The 25,960-nt window shown below is 39.2% G+C and overlaps 1 protein-coding gene across 4 annotated transcripts in view; it reads left to right on the top strand.

Annotated features, from left to right (window-relative positions):
* Vps13b (vacuolar protein sorting 13 homolog B) overlaps positions 1–25,960 on the top strand; it is a 641,091-nt gene that overhangs the window by 540,726 nt on the left and 74,405 nt on the right. For all 4 annotated transcript variants that reach the window (XM_060392854.1, XM_060392863.1, XM_060392849.1 and 1 more), the window contains 4 exons: positions 8,856–9,052; positions 14,811–14,992; positions 15,957–16,306; positions 24,205–24,366. In XM_060392854.1, the coding sequence (XP_060248837.1) occupies positions 8,856–9,052; positions 14,811–14,992; positions 15,957–16,306; positions 24,205–24,366 (891 nt within the window). The remainder of the gene's footprint in view (positions 1–8,855; positions 9,053–14,810; positions 14,993–15,956; positions 16,307–24,204; positions 24,367–25,960) is intronic.

The raw sequence follows: 25,960 nt of genomic DNA, 5'->3' as shown, positions 1-25,960 counted from the left end.
TCTTCTACAAATGGTGCTGGTCTAACTGGATGTCTACATGTATAAAAATGCAAATAAATCCATATTTGTCACCCTGCACAAAACTTAAGTCTAAGTGGATCAAAGGCCTCAACATAAAACCAGACACACTTAACCTGTTAGAAGAAAAAGTGGGGAAAATCCTTGAACTCATTGGCACAGGAGACAACTTCCTGAACAGAACACCAACAGCACAGGCTCTAAGATCAACAATCAATAAATGGGACCTCATGAAACTGAAAAGCTTCTGTAAAGCAAAGAACACTGTCTTCAGAACAAAATGACAGCCTACAGATTGGGAAAGGATCTTCACTAACCCTATATCTGACAGAGGGTTAATATCCAGAATTTATAAAGTACTTAAGCAGTTAAACACCTTTCAACAGAGACTATGAAAGCCAGAAGGGCCTGGACGGATATCATGCAGACCCTAAGAGAACACAGATGTCAGCCCAGGCTACTATACCCAGCAAAACTCTCAGTCCTCATAGACGGAGAAAACAAGATATTCAATGACAAAAATAAATTTCAACAATACCTACAAACAAATCCAGCATAACAGAAGACACTAGAAGGAAAAATACAACCCAAGAAAACTAGTTACATCCAAGAAAACACAGGAAATAACCCCACTATAGTAAAACAAAAAGCAACCAAGCACACAACCGTATGACCACAGCCAACATCAAAGTCAAAGGATTTAACAGCCACTGGTCATTAATCTCTCTCAATATCAATGGACTTAATTCTCCAATAAAAAGACACAGACTAACAGAATGGATGCGTAAACAAAACCCAGCAATCTGTTGTATACAAGAAACACACCTAAGTCACAAAGATAGACATTACCTGAGGGTAAAGGGATGGAAGACGGCTTTCCAAGCAAATGGACGCAAGAAGCAAGCAGGAGTAGCCATTCTAATATCTGATAAAATAAACTTTCAACCAAAATTAATCAAAAGAGATGGGGAAGGACACTTCATACTCATCAAAGGAAAATTTTACCAAGAAGACATCACAATCCTGAACATCTATGCCCCAAATACAGGGGCACCCACATTTGTGAAAGAAACATTGATAAAACTTAAACCACACATAGATCCCCACACACTAATAGTGGGAGACTTCACCACCCCACTCTCAACAAAGGACAGGTCAACTAAACAGAAATTAAACAAAGAAACAATATCTCTAACAGAGGTCATGAATCAAATGGACCTAACAGACATTTACAGAACCTTACACCCAAACACAAAAGAACTTACCTTCTTCTCAGCACCTCATGGAACCTTCTCCAAAACAGACCACATAGTTGATCACAAAGCAAGCCTCAACAGATACAAGAAGATTGAAATAATCCCTTGTATCCTGTCTGATCACCATGGAATAAAGCTGGACCTCAATAACAACAGAAATAGCAAAAAGCCTATACATACATGGAAACTGAACAACTTGCTACTAAAAGACAGCTGGGTCAGGGAAGAAATAAAGAAAGAAATTAAAATCTTCCTGGAACTCAATGAAAATGACGACACAACATACCCAAACTTGTGGGACACAATGAAGGCAGTGCTAAGAGGAAAGTTCATAGCACTAAGTGCCTTCAAGAAGAAATTTGAGACAGTGCATTCAAGCAACTTAATGGCTCACTTAAAAACCCTAGAAAAAGAAGAAGCAGACACACCAAGAAGGAGCAGATGGCTGGAAATAATCAAACTCAGGGCTGAAATGAATCAATTAGAAACAAATAAAACAATTCAAAGAATCAATGAAACCAAGAGCTGGTTCTTTGAGAAAATCAACAAGATAGACAAACCCTTAGCCAAGCTAACTAAAAGGCAGCGAGACACCATCCAAATCAACAAAATCAGAAATGAAAAGGGGGACATAACTATAGACAGTGAGGAAATTCAAACAACAATTAGGACTTACTTCAAAAGTCTATATGCAACAAAATTTGAAAATTTAAATAAAAGAAGTAGTCATCAAAAGTCTCCCATCCAAAAAAAGCCCAGGACCAGATGGCTTCAGCGCAGAATTCTACCAGACCTTCAAAGAAGAGCTAACACCAATTCTCTTCAAACTATTCCACAAAATAGAAATAGAAGGAACATTACCAAACTCATTCTATGAAGCCACAGTCACCTTGGTACCTAAACCTCACAAAGACTCAACAAAGAAAGAGAATTTCAGGCCAATCTCCCTTATGAACATTGATGCAAAAATACTTAATAAAATACTTGCAAACCGAATCCAAGAACACATCAAAGATATTATCCACCATGACTAAGTAGGCTTCATCCCAGGTATGCAGGGGTGGTTCAATATACGGAAATCCATCAATGTGATCCACCATATTAACAAACTGAAAGAAAAAAGCCACATGATAATCTCCTTAGATGCTGAAAAAGCATTTGACAAAATCCAACATCCATTCATGTTTAAAGTATTGGAGAGATCAGGGATACAAGGCACATATCTAAATATAGTAAAGGCGATATACAGCAAGCCTATAGCCAACATCAAACTGAACGGAGAGAAACTTAAAGCAATCCCACTAAAATCAGGGACAAGACAAGGCTGCCCACTCTCTCCATATCTCTTCAACATAGTTCTGGAAGTCCTTGCTAGAGCAATAAGACAGTTGAAGGAGATCAAGGGGATACAAATTGGAAAGGAAGAAGTCAAATTATCACTATTTGCAGATGATATGATAGTATACATGAGTGACCCCAAAAACTCTACCAGGGAACTCCTACAGCTGATAAACACCTTCAGCAAAGTGGCCGGATACAAAATTAACTCAAAAAAATCAGTATCCCTCCTGTATACAAAAGACAAAAGGGCTGAGAAAGAAATTAGGGAAACAACACCCTTCACAATAGCCACAAAGGACATAAGTTACCTCAGAGTAACCCTAACCAAGGAAGTCAAAGACTTGTATGAAAAAAATTTCAACTCTCTGAAGAAAGAATTAGAAGAAGATATGAGAAGATGGAAAGATCTCCCATGCTCATGGCTTGGTAGGATTAATATAGTAAAAATGGCCATCTTACTAAAAGCAATCTACAGATTCAATGCAATTCCCATCAAATTACCAACACAATTCTTTACAGACCTGGAAAGAAAAATTCTCAACTTCATATGAAATAACAAGAAACCCAGAATTGCTAAAACAATCCTCTACAATAAAAGATCGTATGGAGGTATCTCCATCCTGATCATAAGTTGTAATATAGAGCAACAGTTGTAAAAACTGCATGGTACTGGCATAGAAACAGAATGGTGGATCAATGGAACTGAACAGAGGACCCAGAAATAAACCCACACACTTATGGATCTTTGACAAAGACGCCAAAACCATTCATTGGAAAAAAGATAGCATCTTCAACAAATGGTGCTGGTCCAACTGGATGTCTACATGTAGAAAAATGAAAATAGATCCATACTTATCACCCTGCACAAAACTGAAGTCCAAGTGGATCAAAGACCTCAACATAAAACCAGACACACTAAATCGGCTAGAAAAAGAAGTGGGGAATACCCTAGAACTCAGAACAGGAGAAAACTTCCTGAACAGAACACCAACAGCACAGGCTCTAAGAGCAACAATCAATAAATGGGACCTCATGAAACTGAAAAGCTTCTGCAAAGCAAAGGACACCATCATCAAAACAAAGCAACTGCCTACAGATTGGGAAAGAATCTTCACCAACCCTTTATCTGATAGAGGACTCATATCCAGTATATATAAAGAACTAAAGAAGCTAAAAAGCAGCAAACCAAGTAATCCACTTAAAAAATGGGGAACAGAGCTAAACAGAGAATTCTCTGGAGAGGAATATCGAATAGCAGAGAAGCACTTAAAGAAATGTTCAACCTCATTAGCCATTAGGGAAATGCAAATCAAAACAACCCTCAGATTTCACGTTACACCCATGAGAATGGCCAAGATCAAAAACTCAAGTGACAACACTTGCTGGAGAAGTTGTGGAGAAAGGGGAACCCTCCTCCACTGCTGGTGGGAATGTAAACTTGTACAACCAACTCTGGAAAGCAATCTGGCACTTTCTCAGACAACTAGAAATAGCGCTTCCCCAAGATCCAGCCATACCACTCCTGGGCATATATCCAAAAGAGGCTCAAGTACACAAAAAGGACATTTGCTCAACCATGTTTGTAGCAGCTTTATTTGTAATAGCCAGAAGCTGGAAACAGCCCAGATGCCCCTCAACTGAAGAATGGATGCAGAAACTGTGGTACATCTATACCATGGAGCAATGAAAAATAAGGAAATCATAAAATTTTCAGGTAAATGGTGGGACCTGGAAAGGATCATCCTGAGTGAGTTGTCCCAAAAGCAAAAAGACACACACGGTATATACTCACTCATATAGACATACAACATAGGACAAACCCACTAAAATCTGTGCATCTAAAGAAACTAAGCAAGAGAGAGGACCCTAACTAAAACGGTCAATCCTCATCCTGAAAGGCAAAGAGGATGGACATCAGAAGAAGAAGAAAACAGGAAACAACCTAGGAACCTTCTACAGAGGGCTTCTGAAAGCCAGAAGAAGAAAACAGGAAACAAACTAGGATCCTACCACAGGGCCTCTGAAAGCCTCTGCCCTATAGACTATCAAAGCAGATGCTGAGCCTGATGGTCAACTGTTGGGCAGAGTGAATGGAATTTTATGTAAGAAGTAGGAAATAGTAAGAAATGGTGAGGACAGGGTCTCTACAAGGAGAACAACAGAACAAGGACATTTGAACACAGGGAACTTCCCAGAGACTCATACTCCAACCAAGGACTATTCGTGGAGATAACCTAGAACCCGTGCACAGATGTAGCTCATGGCAGTTCAGTGTCCAAGTGGGTTACGTAGTAATGGGAAGAGGGACTGCCTCTGACATAATCTGATTGGCCTGCTCTTTGATCACCTCCCCCTGTGGGGGGAACAGCCTTTCCAGGCCACAGTAGAGGACAATGCAGCCACTTTTGATGTGAACTGATAGACTAAGATCAGAAAGGAGAGGAGAACCTTCCCTATCAGTAGACTTGGGGAGTGGCATGCATGCAGAAAGGGGAGGGAGGGTGGAATCGGGAGGGGAGGAGGGAGGGGCTTATGGGGGGATACAAAATGAATAAAGTGTAATTAATAAAAAAATAAAAATAAAAAAAGAAGTTAAACACCAACAAACCAAGTAATCCAATTAAAAAGATTTAATTGTTTTTAATTGCTGAGTAGTATTCCATTGTGTAGATGTACCACAATTTCTGTATCCATTCCTCCATTGAGGGACATCTGAGTTGTTCCCAGATTCTGGCTATTACAAATAAAGCTGCTACGGACATGGTTGAACAGATGTCCTTGTTGTGTGGTACAGCATCTTTCAGATATAAGCCTAGGAGTGGTATAGCTGGATCTTGAGGTAGCACTATTCCCAGTTTTCTGAGAAAGTGCCAGATTGGTTTTCAAAGTGGTTGTACAAGGTTATATTCCCACCAGCAATGGAGGATTGCCCTATCTCCTCTCCAGCATGTGTTGTCACTTGAGTTTTTGATCTTGGCCATTCTGATAGGTGTAAGGTGAAATCTCAGGGTCGTTTTAATTTGCATTTCCCTGATTACTAGAGATGCTTCTTGATTTTCTTTTTGTTTTGTTTTGTTCTTTTCACACAGGTAGGCCTCCAACTCTTTTTGTGCCTGTATAGTTGAGGATGATTTTGAACTTCGATTATCCTTCCTCCACCACACAAATGCTGGCGTTACATATGCACACCACCATGCCTAACTAACCGAATCTCATGAAGCATTAGCGTGCACTGGATACTGTGAATATTTTACTTTTAAGTTCCCCAAACATATACATCTGCTTCAATGTATTCATGCATTTTGATTTCTTCTCTTCTTCATCCAGCATCTCTTTCCTCACACATCATGATCATGGGCCTTGAGAGATGACTCAGCGGGTAAAGTTCTTGCTGCCTATAGTGGATAGTTTTGTTTTGTTTTGTTTTCAACTTGACACAAACTTATCTGAAAGGAGGGAACCTCAGTTGAGAAAATGCCCCCATAAGCTCAGTCTGCAGGATATTTTCTTGATTAGTGATTGATGGGGGAGAGCCCATCTCCTTGTGAGTGGTAATATCCCTGAACTTCGGGGACTGCGTTCTATAGGGAAAGCCGTAGGGAGCAGGCCATGGTAGCTCCTCAGCTCCTGCCTCTGAGTTCCAGCCTTTTGTAAGTCCTTGCTCTGGCTTCTTTCAGTGATTGACTACAATGTGGAAATATAAGCCAAATAAACCCATTCCTCCCCAACTTGCTTTAGGTCATAGTGTTTCATCATACCAGTAGTAACCCTAAGACACTGTCTAAGCCAGAGGATCTGAGTTCAGATCCCCAGTACTCATAAAAAGTCAGCGTATATAATCCTAGAAGGTCAAACCTGGAAGATCCCTGAGTCTTGCTGGCCAGCCAGCCTAACCAGTCAGTAGACTATATGCTTGTGAAAGATGCTGTCTCAAAAAATAATATGAAGAGTGATTAAGGAAAACACTGGATCCCGACAGCTGTCCTTCACATTTGTATGTGTGCATGAACTTCATTGTAGGTAGAAATAAAATACATTCTTGATGAATGATGAAATACTTATTAAGGAAGGGAAGTGTACTTAGAAAGGTTTGGGGGGTTTTGTTTGTTTGTTTTTAGATCTTATTGCCTCAAAATTGCTTTAAATGCTAAAGACAAATTATAAAATAATACGATCTTTCTTCAATCCTGGGTCTCAGAGTCTAGAATAGTCTAGAATATAAGGGGTTAAGGGGTCTAATGCTGTATGATAGAGGCATATGCTAAGAATAGAGGTGAAGCAAAGAGATAGTTACCAGCTGTGAGCACGGCAAGTAGGGAAAGCTTCCAAAAGAGGAAACACATCTTAGAACAGTACTCTCTTAAGACAAATAGGCCTAACAGGACTGCTCCTCCCTTTGGGGGTGGGGAGACCAAAGAGCCAGTCATTGAGTTCCTGTTAGAAATAGTCCCTGTTCCCCTCACTTTGGGAAACCAATTGGTTACTGAGCTACCACAGGCTACATCTGAGTGGAGGTTCTAGGTTATATCCATACATGGTCCTTGGTTGAATATCAGTCTCAGAAAAAACCCTGTGCCCAGATATATTTGGTCCTTGTGGAGCTCCTATCCTTTCCCCATCAGACTAACTCCCCTTCTTTCTTACGATTCCCTGTACTCTGCCAAAGGTTTGGTCATGAGTCTTTGCTTTGAAAACACTGCTAGTTAGAGTCTTTCAGATGCGCTCAGTAGACTCCTGTCATACGTTCAATGCACATCCCATCTGTCTTTCTAAACGAGGATTGATCATCTTACCCCATGTCCGCTCAATTGATTATCTTTTTTAGGTGTATAGATGGGGAACAGAGCTAAACAGAGAATTCTTGACAGAGGAATATCGAATGGCAGAGAAACACTTAAAGAAATGCTCATCCTCATTAGCCATCAGGGAAATGCAAATCAAAACGACCCTGAGATATCACCTTACACCCATCAGAATGGCCAAGATGAAAAACTCAAGCGATAACACATGCTGGAGAGGTTGTGGAGAAAGGGGAACCCTCCTCCACTGCTGGTGGGAATGTAAACTGGTACAACCACTCTGGAAAGCTATCTGGCGCTTTCTAAGACAATTAGGAATAGTGCTTCCTCAAGACCCAGCTATACCACTGCTAGGTATATACCCAAAGTCCGTTCAAGTACACAAAAGGGATACTTGCTCAACCATGTTTATAGCAGCTTTATTTGTAATAGCCAGAACCTGGAAACAACCCAGATGTCCATCAACGGAGGAATGGGTACAGAAATTGTGGTATTTTTACACAATGGATTACTACTCAGCAATCAAAAAGGAGGAAATCATGAAATTTGCAGGCAAATGGTGGGATCTAGAAAAGATCATTCTGAGTGAAATATCCCAGAAGGAGAAAGACAAACATGGGATATACTCACTTATATAGACCTATAAGATATATTTGATTTTTATCAATAAAGTTTTTTTTCAATTCCTGAGTCTTGTTGCATACATAGAAATACTTTCCTGTTTCAAAATCAAAATTATCAGCTTTCTTTTATGCTTTCATTTTGTAGTCTTCAGTGTTTTGATCCTAAACTTACTTTTGTATAAGGAATGCTGTCACAATCTCTTTTGGTTTTGCTCCTAACAGGGTAAATTTTCATCAAAACTTGACTCTTACTGTTTCTTTAATCTATTTGTATATTAACTCCACCTTATCCTTTGAATACGTAGTATTCTCCCCTCCCCCCTTTTTTTTCATGTAGAAAACTGTGGGAGTTTTGACTACTAAATGAGGGGTTGATTTTTTTGTTGTTGTTTGTTTCTTTGTTTGTTTTAATGAGTCTTGTAGAGTAAGCCAGGTTAATGTAACTGGAAAGGAGGTCTTTAAGCATTGTATTTTATACCTTTTTCTCTTCCTATCAAGTCATAAGGTTATAACTTCTGTGAATGTTTAATTTGCACTTCAGTAAGTACATAGCATACTTTTGATACTATTTTGTAATTTTATTTGCTTAATTTATATGTATGGGTATTTAGCCTGTTGTGTGTCTGTGTATCATGTACATGTGTGCTGTCGTCAAGGTCAGAAGAGGGTGTCATGTCTTCTGGAGTTACAGACAGTTGTGAGCTGCCATATTGGTGCTGGAGACTGAACCTATATACCTTACAAGAGCACTGGACTATTTCTGCAGCCCCGTAGTTTCTAATATATAACTTTGAATTTTTTCCGTTATTTTCCTATAGGTCCCTTGTAGTTTGGAATATTGGGATGAACTCCAGAAGGTTTTTGTTGCATTTCAAGAATTCAGTCTGTCTGAAAGCAAAGTTTGTGAATTGCAGTTGCCAGATATCAATCTTGTGAGTGACCAGAAGAAACTAGTGTCCTCGGATCTGTGGAGAATTGTCCTGAACAGCAATCAAAATGCAACAGATGACCAAAGGTAACACAGAGGCAGATGAGAGGGGCAGTGTTACAGTGGAGCATGGTCAGCAGACGTTTTTTTCTTCTCCCGTGCCTCCTCGCATAGCTGTAGTGTGGGTATCTAATACTGGCATGTGCCTGAATTATAGACAAAAAGAAGCAAAACTCAATTCTGTTGTTTGGCAGTCTGTGTTTCACTGATAAGAGAGCCTATGAACCCTTAAGAACCTGTTCCCTATATGTAAAGTAAAAATAATGAAAAAATCAATCAAACAATCAAAAACCTGTTATCTTGAACTGAAAAACACAAAGGAAACAGCTTGGTAGGCTCTGGATGTAGTGATTAATATTATGAAGATAAACCTTGGCAGTAAATGCAGCTGTCTATATCTAAAGTCAAATTTCAAAAATATATTCATCTTTACTGATTTTTTTTAACTTTTAAGAGGTAAACCTGCAGACAGTAGGGAAACTTGGCCAACCAAGTTCAAAGAGCTGATGTGTGCAACTGAGAGGTCACATTGGTCATAATGGATTCCAGAAGCTGTAGGCTTCACGTATTCTGAATCATGTCTCCAGAGTTTCTTAGTTCACAGAATTCCGCATTATATCCATTTCTAGCATTTGCCTCCTAGGCACATTTATAGATGTAAAGTAGAGAGAAATAACTTCAGCAGACTATTCAGCATGTCTTTTGGTTTACTTGCCCTGCTGAGCCTTTCTGCTTATGCTTTCACAAAAGTTTTAAAAGGAAGACTGTAAGCCTCAATCAGGGGACCCTTTCCTGGGCAATAGCCTGTGTGTGCAGTGAGGCCCTGTGTTCTTTCCTCTCAGTGCCTTACCTTTAGTACTCCTTGTGGCTTAGCATTAATGCTTGCTTCCTTTGTTCCCTTGTCCAGTGCCTCCCTTTTCTCCCTGGACAACATTCAAATACTAATGGGGAGGAAGCAGTGTAACTCCAGTGCTATTACAAATCAAGTGTTGTTTTATTTTGTTTATATAACTCTGATTCTGTCCATATGTAATAATCCTAACACAGTATGTTGTGCTAATTTCTACTTTGTGTTGTAAATAGTGGCAAATGATTTTTCTTCTAAAAGTATTTATTTGTATTAATAATGTGTGCTCATTGAAGCTATTACACTGAATAACTCTGGTTAGTATTTTGGTCTGTAGCTTCACAGTCTCTTTCACTGACTACATTGTATGTTTCATAACTTTATATATTCTATTTCCAGATGATCTAGGCTCTTTAAACATATTTACCTTCCAGTCTATTACCTAGCAACATATTATCAATGAGAGTATATGTGAGAAGTAGGGTCTTGATTTACAAGTAAAAGAGCACCAACAATCCAGGGAGTTAGCAGAAGTAGAGGAGGATTGCTTTCTCAAAGTAGATATTACCTCATCAAAAACCAGTGGATTTCAGAAAATACACTGGAGACAGTTTGGGTGATTTTTTTTTAGGTTTTTTTTTTTTTAATAAATTACAGTTTATTCACTTTGTATCCCCACTATAGCCTCCTCCCTCATTCCCTCCTAATCCCACCCTTCCTCATCTCCTCTCATGCCCCTCCCCAAGTCCACTGATAGGGAATGTCCTCCTCCCCTTCCCTCTGACCCTAGCCTCATCAGGACTGGCTGCATTGTCTTCCTCTGTGGCCTGGCAAGGCTCCTCCCCCCACTCCCACCAGGGGTAGGTGATCAAAGAGCCAGCCACTGAATTCAGGTCAGAGACAGTCCCTGTTCCCATTACTAGGGAAACCACTTGGAGAATGAGCTACCATGTGCTCCATCTTCCATCTGTGCAGGGGTTGTAGGTTATCTCCATGCATGGTCCTTGGTTGGAGTATCAGTCTCAGAAAAGACCCCTGTGCCCAGATGTTTTGGATCTGTTGCTCTCCTTGTGGAGCTCCTATCCACTCCAGGTCTTTCTATTTCACGCTTCTTTCAAATTCCCTGCACTCTGCCCACAGTTTGGTTATGAGCCTCAGCATCCTCTTTAATACACTGCTGGGCAGAGTCTCTCAGAGGCCCTCTGTGGTAAATTCCTGTCCTGTTCCCTGTTTTCTCCCTCTTCCAATGTCCATCCCATTTGCCTTTCTGAGTGAGGATTGATCATCTTACCCAGGGTCCTCCTTCTTGCTTACCAAACTCATTCTCTGAAGCCACAGTCACCTTGGTACCTAAACCTCACAAAGACCCAACAAAAAAAGAGAGAACTTCAGACCTATCTTTCTTATAAACATTGATGCAAAAATACTCAACAAAATACTTGCAAACCAAACCCAAGAACACATCAAAGATATCATCCACTATGACCAAGTAGGCTTCATCCCAGGTATGCAGGGGTGGTTCAATATACAGAAATCCATCAATGTGAGCCACCATATTAACAAACTGAAAGAAAAAAAAGCACATGATAATCTCCTTAGATGGTAAAAAGCATTTGACAAAATCCAAAATCCATTCATAAAGTCTTGGAGAAATCAGGGATACAAGGCACATACCTAAACATAGTAAAGACAATATACAGCAAGCCTATAGCCAACATCAAACTAAATGGAGAGAAACTTAAATCAGTCCCACTGAACTCAGGGACAAGACAAGGCTGCCCACTCTCTCCATATCTCTTCAACATAGTTCTGGAAGTCCTAGCTAGAGCAACAAGACAATTGAAGGAGATCAATGGGATAGAAATCAGAAAGGAAGAAGTCAAAGTATCACTATTTGCAGATGATATGATAGTATACCTGAGTGACCACAAAAATTCTATCAGGGAACTCCTACAGCTGATAAACACCTTCAGCAAAGTGGCTGGATACAAAATTAACTAAAGAAAAATATATATATATATAATATACTGATTATATATAAATAATCAGTAGCCCTCTTGTATAGAAAAGACAAAAGGGCTGAGAAAGAAATTAGGGAAACAACACTCTTCACAATAGTCACAAAGTACATAAAGTTCCTTGGTGTGACCCTAACCAAACACATCAAAGATTTGTATGAAAAAAAAAAAAATTAAGTCTCTGAAGAAAGAATTAGAAGAAGATTTCAGAAGATGGAAAGATTCCCATGCTCATGGCTTGGCAGGATTAACATTGTAAAAATGGCCATCTTACCAAAAGTAACCTACAGATTCAATGCAATTCCCATCAAATTACCAACACAATTCTTTACAGACCTGGAAAGAAAAATTCTCAAATTCATATGGAATAACAAGAAATCTACAATTGCTAAAACAATCCTCTACAATAAAAGATCTTCTGGAGGTATCTCCATCCCTGATCTCAAGCTGTACTGTAGAGCAACAGTAATAAAAACTGCATGGTACTGGCATCGAAACAGAATTGTGGATCAATGGAACCGAATAGAAAACCCAGATATAAACCCACACACTTATGGACACCTGATTTTTTACAAAGATGCCAAAACCATACAATGGAAAAAAGACAGCATCTTCAACAAATGGTGCTGGGCTAACTGGATGTCTACATGTAGAAAAATGAAAATAGATCCATACTTACCACCCTGCACAAAACTAAAGACCAAGTGGATCAAAGACCTCAACATAAAACCAGACACATAAAATTGGTTAGAAGAAAAAGTGGGGAAGAGCCTTGACCTCATTGGCACATTAGACAACTTCTTGAACAGAACACCAACAGCACAGGCTCTAAGATCAACAATCAATAAATGGGACTGCATGAAACTGAAAAGCTTCTGTAAAGCAAAGGACACAGTCATCAAAACAAAACAACTGCCTACAGATTGGAAAAGAATTTTCACCAACCCTCTATCTGATAGAGAGCCAATATCCAGTATATATAAAGAACTCAAGAAGTTAAAAAGCAACAAATCAAGTAATCCAATTAAAAAATGGGGTACAGAACTAAACAGAGAATTCTTGTTAGAGGAATATCGAATGGCAGAGAAACACTTAAAGAAATATTCAATGTCCTTAGTCACCAGGGAAATGCAAATCAAAACGACCCTGAGATTTCACCTTACACCCATCAAAATGGCTAAGATGAATAACTCAAGTGACAACACATGCTGGAGAGGATGTGGAGAAAGGGAAACCCTCCTCCACTGCTGGTGGGAATGTAAACTTGTACAATGTAAGCTCTGGAAATCAATCTGGTGCTTTCTCAGACAGTAAGGAATAGCCATTCCTCAAGATCCAGCTATGTCACTGCTAGACATATATCCAAAAGATGCTCAAGTATACAAGGATATTTGCTCAACCATGTTCGTAGCAGCTTTATTTGTAATAGCCAGAAGCTGGAAACAGCCCAGATGTCCCTCAATTGAGAAATAGATACAGAAATTGTGGTACATCTATACAATGGAATATTACTCAGCGATAAAAAACAAGGAAATCATGAAATTTGAAGGTAAATGGTGGGAACTGGAAAAGATCATCCTGAGTGAGGTATCCCAGAAGCAGAAAGACACACAGGGTATATACTCACTCATAAGTAGATACTAAACATATAATATAGGATAAACATACTAAAATATGTACACCTAAGGAAGCTAATCAGGAAGGAGGACTCTGGGTAAGATGTTCAATCCCCATTCAGAAAGGCAAAGAGGATGGACATTGGAGGAGGAAGAAAACAGGAAACAGGACAGGAGCCAACCACAAAGGGCCTCAGACTACCCTGCAGAGTATCGAGGCAGATGTTGAGACTCATAGCCAAACTTTGGGCAGAGTGCAGGAAATATTATGAAGGAAGTAGGAGATTGTAAGACCTGGAGAGGACAGGAGCTCCACGAGGACAGCGACAGATCCTAAAAGTCGGGGCACAGGGGTCTTTTCTGAAACTGATACTCCAGCCAAAAACAACTCATGGAAATGGCCTAGAACCCCTGCACAGAGGTAGCTTATGGCAGTTCAGTATCCAAGTGGCCTCCATAGTAATGGGGACAGGGGCTGTCTCTGACATGAACTGATTGGCCTGCTCTTACCAGACCACAGAAGAAGACAATGCGGCCACTCCTGATGAGACCTGATAGACTAGGATTAGAGGGAAGGGGAGTAGGTCCTCTTTTTTCAGTGGACTGAGAGAGGAACACGGGTGGGGAAGAGGGAGGGTGGGATTGGGAGGGGAGGAGGGAGGGAGGTACGGGGGGATACAAAGTGAATAAACTGTAATTAATTAAAAAAAGAAATAGAAAAAGAGGTTAGGCAAGTGAAGAGAGAATTATTGTAGTGATTGTCCACAGGACTTCATTCTTTCTACATGGTTATAATTTTATGTCATTTAATACAGTATTCAGTAGGTCTTCAATAAAGAGTATAAACCACTTCACAGAATCTAGAAAAGGGCAATGTAGAGAAGTGAAATGATGAAACATTTGCAATGACACAAATGTTTTAGGTTTTGAACAGCAGAGTCATGCTCAGAATTGTGTTCTTCTTACACCACATGACACAAAACTGTCCATAAGTTTTGTAAAAGGAGTATAGGAAACACTGGTTTTGACCTCAGTCAACATGAACCTGAAGAATAGTTTGGTCTAACTTAACATGAGTCAAAGCCTGAAAAATAGTTTGAGAGTTTTCTGCAAATAATCCAAATACAATATTCAACATAAACTGAATTAAAAAAAAAAAACCTCATTGTGTGAGTAGCACAAGAGATTTGATTATTAAAATAATGAATGTAGGATTTTCAGTACTGCCTTGAGTGGCCTTTCAGGAGGGCACTGTGCTTCTGTGGTGGGAACTGAAGGTTGCTGAGCTTCTCTCCTTTCCACAGCTCTGCAAGTGACTCTGGCTCTCACAGTACTTGTGAGCCACTTGTGACTCCAACAGCCCTGGCTGCTTGCACCAGAGTCGACTCCTGTTTTACCCCGTGGTTTGTCCCATCTCTTTGTGTGTCCTTCCAGTTCGCTCACCTGGAATTTCGTCTTTGTCATCACCTGGACCAACTAGGAACAGGTATACATCATTTCAGCATCAAGAGAACACCCACTTTAGTACCATCTTACCATGGTACTGAGTGGTCCACACACAGTGCCTTACTTTACATTGGCACTGGGCACTGGGCACTAGCAAAGTTACTCCAGAGTTGATCTGGTGCCAATGAGTGACATAATGGTGACATGTTTTCTAAAAGGATTTTCAAGCAATTTTGTTTGTTTGCTGCAGGTTCTGCTGTTATACCAATTATGATCTTTTTGAAAGATGTTTTAGTCTCTATCTTACATTAGTGGGAAATAGAACCCAAATGAACTTGGTATACATCACTTCTGTTCAAGATGCCTATTCTATATAAGATGGGCATATTCTCATTAAATTAACAGGACTCATAATTTTACATATTTAGAAAGAATGTGAATAAATTTCCTTCATGTAGCAAAAGTAGGCTCCAGTAAACTCTTGTTGTTACTTGAATAATTATTTCTCAAATATTGTATTTAGTATGAACCCTTTCCTAATTAATACAGTTTGATTTAAGATTTAGGTTTTCAACCTACATGTAATGGGGAAACAGAGGAGATTAAAAGCAAACAGGGCTGCTGTTAAGCATCTTGCTTTTTCAGCAAGAATAGAGTTTAACTGCTTTTTCTAGACTCATGTTTTTGTTGTTTTAGAGATTTGGTTGGTAGATATAGAGATTTAGATGGCTGTTTCCTCTTCTTACTGTGATAGAAATTTTTATCTGTAGAAATGAAAAGAACCTTTGAGGGATATACACTTAAGAGACCCGATTGAACAAAACAATGTATTTTCAAATGTCAGTTGGTACTTCAAAGATTTTAACATCTTCAAAACAATTGTTTAAATTTATTAATACCAAGTTCTAAATTCAAGTACAAAGTAAATCCTTTAAATGTCACCTCATTTGTTTTCATTAAGGATTGGCACATCTTAATTTTTATTTTTCTTGTGTTTTTAAAAGCTTCACCACAGCACCTACAGCCATTCATTTCTGATAAAAATGTGCCGTCTGAACTGGAATACATGATTATTTCCTTCAGAGAACCAAACATGTATTTTCGACAGTGGAGCGGTGGTTCTATCTCCCAGGAGACCCGGTTCTCATCACAGGTGGACTGTAAACTTCTGGAATTCAGAAATGTCACGATGCAAAGTGTGGTGAAACCCTTTGGCATCTGTGGACAGATCGCACTCTGTAGTGATGGAGTTCAGAAGCTGCTCGACTGCTCCATGATTGTGAACTCTGTGCTTGTGAACTTTGGGCAGCATGTAGTTCACTCCCTAAACACTGCAATACAAGCTTGGAAACAGGTACGCACGTTCCAGAACTGGTTACAGTTGGGCCACGTGTGATCTTTTACTATACATTCTATGTTACCACTTGTAAGTTAAACACAGACCTGAGTATGAGGGTACTTCTTCAGGTAAAGTGATACAAGGGTTCCCTTTAGAAAGCTCTGGAGACTGTGGGTTGACACATACATCAGAGGTCAGTCCATCTACTTTACCACATTTGGGTGGAAAGTAACTATTCCCAGGAATTATTTTTTGAAGTGATATGGTTCTGTTTAGCTAAAGCTTCAACGTTGGTATGTACCAGGGTGTCTTGAACGCCCATTGCAGAAATAAAGGACTTAAATTAAGCTTTCCAAAATCTCAAAAACATGAATGAACAGTGGGGTAGATGCTAGAAATAGAGCAGTCTTATCTTTTTTTTTTTTTTTTTTTTTTTTTTTTTTTTTTTTGCTGACAGCCGCCTTTTTGAAAGTACTGCAGAATGAATTCTTAAATTTTTTTCCCCTACATAACTGGGTTTTTTATCTATTTATTTTTTTATTATTAGTTAGATTTTATTAATTCTGTATCCCAGCTGTATCTCGCTCCCTTATTCCCTCCCAATCCCACCCTCCCTCCCTCATCTCTTCCCTGCTCCTTTCCAAGTCCACTGATTGGGGAGGACCTCCTCCCCTTTCATCTGATCTTGTTTTATCAGGTATCTTCAGGACTTGCTGCAAAGTCCTCTTCAGTGTCATAGCAGGACTGTTCCTCCCTTGGGGGATGGGGAGGTCAAAGAGCCTGCCATTGAGTTCCTGTTATAAATAGTCCTTGTTCCCCTTACTATGGGAAACCAATTGGTTACTGAGCTACCACGGGCTACTAGAGAGCTGTAATAACTTTAAAATTTTTTGCATCTTTTATAGGAAGATTATGCATATCAAAAAAAAAAAACAGACGTAATGTAAACCAATGCAAAATAGCATACTTAAAATGGGAAAGCTGCCTGTCTCTGGCAGCATGGGAACAGTCCCACAGAATGTTTGGATGGTAGTAATGCAACAGATCACTGCTTATTTTCATTGCTGCCCTCACATTTAGTCACCATTTATGTTGAGACATTTGTCACCATTTTGTGCATGTTCCAAACACTTGCGTGGAGCTGGCTTCCTAGTGTGAGTCCTTGTGTGCTGAGCTCTCTCAGTGGCAGGCTCTAGAGGTGGAGGAAGGGCATCTGCTCCTGTAAAGAAGCTTCCTGGGAAGAAGGAAAAGAACTTGGGGGGAAATTTTATGAGAATAACTTGAGGATCTTTATGGAAACAATTTTAGGAAATAAATAGTTCTAAATTTTTTCAGGTTCTCTAACCTAAAATGTTTATGAGAATTAAATTTTATAGAAATAAAAGTTAATGTTTGCTTTATATGCATGAAGACCTATATAAGACTAAGAGATTAATTGCTTGACGTGGTATTGCAATAGCAAAAGGAAAGAAGATAACACATCTGGTTTATATTTGAAGTCTTTTTTAAGGGCATTCCATGGTTTTCGTGTTGCAAAGGACATGCGTAAAATAAGAGCTAGTGTGATTGAAATCTTTGCAGCTGGTTCAAATAGCAATGTGAAAAAAAAAAACTTCCATAGCTCCAATTTCTAGGTTTTTTTTTTTTCATATTTTGAACAATGCATTTAATACAAAACAAACGTAGAAAATAGAAAAGAATCTTTGCTAGGATATTTAAATATAGGACATTTTTGTCTTAGCATCAGAGCTTTTAGTTGACTTATATGTAACAACTACAGCAAAATGGCCTTCAAAATATCAGTTTTCTCACAGAAAAAAAAATATTCTGTGACATAGCTATACACATAAATAAAATAAGGGACATAAATATTTAAATGTTTTAAACCACATCAGACTGCGACTGACTGACTAGCTAACACAGTGCCTTGAAGGAATATTCCATTAAGTAGAGCCATGTGTCAGACAGCTGATTGCTGACAGGTACATTCTATGAATAGTTCTGATTTATACAGGGATTTGGCAATGTTAACATGAGCCACAGGAGGATATACTTCTGTAATTGTTGCTATAATTTTCTTGTTTCCTCCCATGTCAAGGGTACTTGCCACCAAGTTTTAATGTGGTAGGCATTGAATCCTGTATATTTAAAGTAAAAATGAAAGTACACTGCTTTGAAATCAGAGAACATTTACCACTGAACTAGGCTGACAAAGGCTTATTATGCTTGTTTTTCCTGTACTGAGTGTAGTTGATTGTCTTTAGTAGGAAGTTTATTCTGAAACTTGGATTTTTATTGTATTTTCAATAATGCTGATACATAGTATAGTTATTGACAATGAAAAATGAATTTAATGAGGAAAACAAGAGGTTTGAGTTCTCCATCTATTTTTTAAAATCATATTATTATCAGGCATGAAACAGTTTGGCCCTTTATCTTCGGGTCATAAGTTCAAACTTAACAGTTTCTTATTTCCATGGTTATAGAGCAATCTCTGTCTCTGTCTCTGTCTGTCTGTGTATGTGTGTGTGTCTGTCTGTCTGTGAAATGATTTCTTTCATGAAACTAAATTACAAATTCAAAACACCTCTTTCTTTTTGCTTTCTGTGTCAATTTTCCTGATTTAAACACAATAACATTTAAATGGAGGTTGTACTCACATTTCTCTTATACCAAATATTATCTCTGCCATGTAGATGCCTGTTCAACATGACATGAACTTAAAATATGAATAAGCCATCCTCACAAACATTCTAGGACACAGTGTAGATGATTTTACATAAATTAATATAAGGTTTTTATATAATATAACAGAATCTGAAACATTCCAAGAAAATTTGAAGCTTATTATAGTTATAATAAATTCCATAGATGAAGGAGCAGTTGAGAAATAGTTCCCTAAGGACCTCAAGCATTCCTTATAAAAGTATAAACAACCTCCTTGTGTTCTTTAATTTACATTTTTTTTTCTAAACCCCTCATCATTTATTAGACCCTCATCAGTTTTTAGGGATGAAGAAAGGGTTATGATTTTTTTTTTCAACCTCCAGCTGGTAACTTAACCTCTGTGTTGAGACTGATCCCAATTCATTATGAAAACTGAATTTTAACATCAGGATGTGTAACTGAGTGGGGATTGGAGTCATACCCTTTCCTTCATGTTTTTACTTTTGCATGGAAAGGAGAGAGAAATGTTTATAAGGAGAACAGTTTATTTTGATTATATAATACTAAGTGGAAAAATCTCATCAAAACTAATTACACACTGTGACTCTAGCTGATTAGAGGTTTTAGATAAATACATTAAATAGGATTGGATAGAGCAGGCTCATAGTAACAGCCAGGACATTTAAAAGAAAAGAAAAGAAAGACTGCTTAAAAAATAGTTTTCCAGCTGTGGCTGGCAATTATATCTGAGCAAAAAATTAGACATTTGAAGTCACTTTAAAATGTTTTTAGTTTTTATAAAGTCAACATATTTTACCAATGTAATTATTAAAGTTAGGGAAGGGTGTGGTTCACTGTTCAGGTGCTTGCCTGTGTGCATCTGGCCCTGGGTTCAAATCCCAGCATAGTTAGAAAACAAGCATTGTTGTTTGTTTCCTAAGTGTTTGTTTAGTACTCAAAATTTATTTTGAGTATTTGAGGTAAAGTTGTAAAAGATGTAGGTCATGTTCCTTCTCCTAGGCAGTAAGCATAGCATCTGGTAATGGAACAAATGAATAGGTGTCTTGAAACTGAATTATAGTGTCATGTCAGCATCAAATGAGGAAACTAGTCAAGCCTTGGAGGGAGGGGAAGGGGCGAATCTCAGAGGTACCTGAGGCTGAATACAAGCAGGTCAGTCCAACAAGTGGTCGAGGTAAAGAAGTCTCAGAAGAGGTAACTGACTGGGGCAGAAAACGGCTTGACACTTGACTGAACATTGAAGTCAAAGTAGTAGGAGAGTACCTGGGGAAGGGTGGGCAGAAGTGGGGCATGCTATAATAATTGAAGACTTGAAATGCAGCCCAGATAAAGTTTCCTTCTGAAACCCCAAAAAGGCATGTTTGAAGTTCATGACTAGCTGTTAAAAGCGATGCCAAAAAGCACTAATGGTCATAAGTGTTTGGTCTCAGCCAGATTATCTCTGCTAATTAGTGTGCCTGTCAAGCAAGGTTCTGAGCCACAAGAACGGAGAGGTTAAGCAAGGATGGATAGATTATTGAAGAAGCAGAGGAAGAAAAAATGATGGTGGTAAAGCAAGTCAAAGACTTGTATGAAAAAATTGTCAAGTCTCTGAAGAAAGAGTTAGAAGAAGATTTCAGAAGATGGAAAGATCTCCCATGCTCATGGCTTGGCAGGATTAACATAGTAAAAATGGCCATCTTACCAAAAGCAATCTACAAATTCAGTGCAATTCCCATCAAATTACCAACACAATTCTTTACAGACCTGGAAAGAAAAATTCTCAACTTCATATGGAATAACAAGAAACCCAGAATTGCTAAAACAATCCTCTACAGTAAAAGATCTTCTGGAGGTATCTCCATCCCTTATCTTAAGCTATACTATAGAGCAACAGTTATAAAAACTGCATGGTACTGGCACAGAAACAGAATGGTGGATCAATAAAAGTGAACAGAAGACCCAGAAATAAACCCACACACTTATGGACACCTGATTTTTTACAAAGATGCCAAAACCATACAATGGAGAAAAGATAGCATCTTCAACAAATGGTGCTGGTCTAACTGGATGTCTACATGTAGAAAAATGCGAATAGATCCATGCTTACCACCCTGCACAAAACTAAAGTCCAAGTTGATCAAAGACCTCAACATAAAATCAGACACACTAAATCGCTTAGAGGAAAATGTGGGGAATACCCTAGAACTCATTGGTACAGGAGACAACTTCCTGAACAGAACACCAACAGCACAGGCTCTAAGATCAACAATCAATAAATGGGACTGCATGAAACTGAAAAGCTTCTGTAAAGCAAAGGACACAGTCATCAAAACAAAACAACTGCCTACAGATTGGGAAAGAATCATCAACAACCCTATACCTGACAGAGGACTCATATCCAGTATATATAAAGAACTAAAGAAGCTGAAAAGCAGCAAACCAAGTAATCCAATTAAAAAATGGAAAACAGAACTAAACAGAGAATTCTTGTTAGAGGAATATAGAATAGCAGAGAAACACTTAAAGAAATGCTCAACCTCATTAGCCATTAGGGAAATGCAAATCAAAACGACCCTGAGATTTCACCTTACACCCATGAGAATGGCCAAGATGAAAAATTCGAGTGACAACACATGCTGGAGAGGATGTGAAGAAAGGGGAACCCTCCTCCACTGCTGGTGGTTATGTAAACTTGTACAACCACTCTGGAAATCAATCTGGTGTTTTCTCAGACAACTAGGAATAGCGCTTCCTAAAGATCCAGCCATACCACTCCTAGGCATATATCCAAAAGAGGCTCAAGTACACAATAAGGACATTTGCTCAACCATGTTTGTAGCAGCTTTATTTGTAATAGCCAGAAGCTGGAAACAGCCCAGATTTCCCTCAACTGAAGAATGGATGCAGAAATTGTACATCTACACAATGTAATATTACTCAGCAATGAAAAATAAGGAAATCATGAAATTTGCAGGTAAATGGTGGGATCTGGAAAGGATCATCCTGAGTGAGCTGTCCCAGAATCAGAAAGACACACACAGTATATACTCACTCATACAGACATGTAATATAGGATAAACCTACTAAAATTTGTACATCTAAAGAAACTTATCAAGAGAGAGGACCCTGACTAAAATGCTCAATCCCCATCCTGAAAGGCAAAGAGGAAGGACATTAGAAGAAGAAGAAAACAGGAAACAAGCCAGAAACCCACCACAGAGGGCCTCTGAAAGGCTCTGCCCTGCAGACTATCAAAGCAGATGCTGAGACTTATGGCCAACTGTTGGGCTGGGTGCATGAAATCTTATGTAAGAAGTGGGAAATAATAAGATCTGGAGAGGACCGGAACTCCACAAGGAGAACAACAGAACCAGAAATTTAAACACAGGGGTCTTCCCAGAGACTCATACTCCAACCAAGTACCAGGCATGGAGATAACCTAGAACCCCTGCACAGATGTAGCCCATGGCAGCCCAGTGTCCAAGTGGGTTCCATAGTAATGGGAACAGGGACTGTCTCTGACATAAACTGATTGGCCTGCTCTTTGATCACCTCCCCCTAAGGGGGGAGCAGCCTTACCAGGCCACAGAAGATTACAATGCAGCCACTCCTGATGAGATCTGATAGATTAAGATCAGAAAGAAGGAGAGGAGGGCCTCCCCTATCAGTGGACTTGGGGAGGGGCATGCGTGAAGAAGGGGGGGGAGGAGGGAGGGGCTTATGGGGGGATACAAAGCGAATAAAGTGTAATTAATAAAAAGGAAAAAAGAAAAAAGTAAAAGTTTGTTGTATTTGACTACCCTATCCTTAAACTCACTTTAAAAGAAAAAAAAAAAAAAAAAGGAAATCCAGACTTTTTTTTTCCTTATATCAAATACAGCAAATATTTCCAAAAAAAAAAAAGATAGTGGTGGTGGTGGTGGTGGCGGTGGCAGTGGCGGTGGCAGTGGTGGTGGTGGTGGTAGTGATCCTCAAAGATGTGACAACACATGCTGGAGAGGGTCTTCTCCCCACCTGTAACTGTAGAACACACACCTGGGTAGTATTCTGCATGGTGTGGGTTGGATTCTGTTTCCCCTGGTTTTTTTGTTGATACCATTCTAGGTTTGGTTTCTGTCCTGGCTGGGTACCACTTAGATTCATCTGTAGACTCCTTGGGCTTCATGCTTACTAATCCCCTGCATCATCCTGCTTCTGAATTACATCATCACTTACTCTCTCTCCCCTCAATAAAGGGGAAAACTGTAGAGTGTGGCACTCTTTAAACCCTCATCCAGAAAGTACTGCCATTCCCTGTAAGTCGACTAGCTACTTGGGAAGTCCTTACATATTCCAGTTGGTTCTGTGCTTTTAGTCTCCTGAAAGCTTGTTGACTGGTTTTTAGGCCGTGGTCTAGGTGATACAAACAATACAGCTAGGGTTTTGATGTCACAGCAACTAATAGGGACCCTTTAGACTGAGAAACAGGTATTCATAGAAACCTATTGCTAATTAGATGAGCCTTAGCTGCTTAATGGAGAATAGCTGCTGAGCTATTGCTGAATGAAACAGATCCTGGAAACTTTTTCAACTAACATTATTCCTCTTAAAAATTTCAACTTGGCCTTTAAATGGGTTCTGAACCTGATCTGTTTTGTATGTTCAGCCTCTTAACAATGAAGGGAAAGTTATGGTTTTATTTATATCTCTCCCTGAGCAGATTTACACACAAACACACACACACACACACACAGTCTCCCTCTCTCCTTTCCTTCCTCCCTTTCTCCCTCTTAAGGACCCCAGGATTGTAGCAACCTAAATGATCCTTGCTTTCTGTAGGGTACAAACTGTGGCTTTAGTAATTGGCCTTGATTGTGGAGTTTAGAGGGCTGGGAACATGGTAATTCTAGCCCCTGTTACTCTGTTCAGAAATGTGCATAGCCCAGCACAGCACTCTTTATAGCATGTTAATTCATTTTAAGAAATGTTAAATGTTTGTGGGATCTCGTTGTTCTTTTCCTCTTCTGTGTGTATGATTTATTTTGTAGGAGTATAAATCAAAACACATTCCTGGAACATATGATGTTTTTAAGATATTTTTGTTGTGCTTATCCTGAAAATATAGAATATTCTGTATACCAGAGCTAATGACAACAGATCCTTCAACATTTGTGCGTATAACAATGGCCACTGGGCAGACAGCTGCCAAACATCTTGCAATTAATCTGATACACACATTGGCTTTCATATTCTTTTTCTTCCAGAACAAATGCCCTGAGGTAGAGGAGTTGGTCTTCAGCCACTTTGTGATCTGTAATGACACACAGGAGACACTGCGGTTTGGCCAGGTGGACACTGATGAAAATATTCTGCTGGCGAGTCTCCATAGTCACCAGTACAGCTGGCGTTCTCACAAATCCCCACAGGTATTTGAGAATCAGTCTTACAAACAGTCATTGTTGAGGTTGGGTATCTGTTTATTTTGCATTTGTGTGTCTGAGTGCTGTTATTTCCCTATGTAGTGGCATCTGGTGGAAACTCAGGAATGCTCAGAGGATGTACTTCCTAGTGAGCATGGGTGCTGCTCGGGGAAGAGACAGGCCTCTAGAACTAAGCAGTCTGGGTCCTGTGCTGGGAAATTTGCTGCACCTTCTGTGCTTTGGTTTTCTCCTCTACAGAATAGGGATGAAATAGTCCCTGCTCTGTGTAAGGTGCTAGACTGGTCCTTAGAATGCAGTCAGCATTATGTGCTGAGCATATGAACCATTCATTGATTCCAGTTTCCTCTGTGTACATGTTTTGTACCGGGTATACGCTTGTCAGTAGCAATGCAAAGACAGAAAGTCACAGTCTGTGACTTTAGGGACAGCTCAAGATCATGCAGTGACCATAATGACAAATTTTGCCCTAAGAAAAGACATAGCAAAGGATGTCTGTTTTCCAAGCGGTATAATTCCATTTCCCTGTCACTTTAGATGAGGATAATTAGAGAGATGTACCCTGCAGGGATAGTCTACGGATGAATTAAATACAAAGATGTGGTCTTAAATAAGAAAAAGAAATCCTAGGAAGTATTCCCAGGAATAATGTATTTCTAAAACTCTGGGTAATAAACTATTATCTGCTTGTGATTAAAAGCAGGTCATTCAATTAGAGAGCAAGTTTTTCCATGTGGTCCCTAGGCCAGCTTCAGAGTCTGTTCCACCCTCAGGCTCCACCTCCTTTCTTTTCCCCTCTGTACCCCAAGAGCTAGTTTCTTGTCTTTTTTAGTTATTTTTAGTTTTTTCACATTAAATCAGCCCATTGGTGTCCTAAAATTTGAAAACGTAGATACAACTAAATGTTCTATATTTAAATTTAAAATCAAATTAATCTGGCAAGACACTAAGACTCCAAGCTTTTGTAACACAAATTCTGTGTTTAAAGATTTGTTTTTATTGTGTGTATCAGAGTAAGTAGGTATGTGTACTTGAGTTCGGGTGCCCACAGACGTTAGAGTCATAGGATCCCCTGGAGATGGAATTAGGTACAGTTGTGAGCTGCCTGACATAGACACTGGGAATCAAGCTCTGCAGGAGCAATGCGTGCGCTTCGCCACTGAGCCTTCTCCCCAGAGCCTTTAATGTGGATTCTTACAAAAGCTTCTCACACAGTATGATAATTGCACTCATAATTTTACCCCACATCACACACATTTTCCAATTTTCCTCTTGTAAGGTTTCATGTTAGAGTTTTCATTTGCCCCGTGTGACATGAAGTACACTGTATTTGTTTCATACTTTTCTTTTTGTTATTTTTTTCTAATTAGTTACCAAAGTAGAAGCATACAGATACACACAAAAAAGGCCCATGTACATGCAATTCTGGCCATTGAAACATTACCTGTGTAGCCTTTTAAACCTTTTAAAGGGTTTTATGGTCATTGAATCCTCAGCAGTGTACTACCAATGGAAGTATACCTCAAAGTAGCTACAGTATTGTGTGACTATATACTCTTGTAGCCACATGCAACCAACTGTG

The sequence above is a fragment of the Meriones unguiculatus genome, chromosome 1, assembly GCF_030254825.1.
Source record: "Meriones unguiculatus strain TT.TT164.6M chromosome 1, Bangor_MerUng_6.1, whole genome shotgun sequence".
NCBI lineage: Eukaryota > Metazoa > Chordata > Mammalia > Rodentia > Muridae > Meriones > Meriones unguiculatus.
The sequence above is the reverse complement of the archived record's forward strand: the minus strand, read 5'-3'. Positions and strand labels throughout refer to the sequence as shown.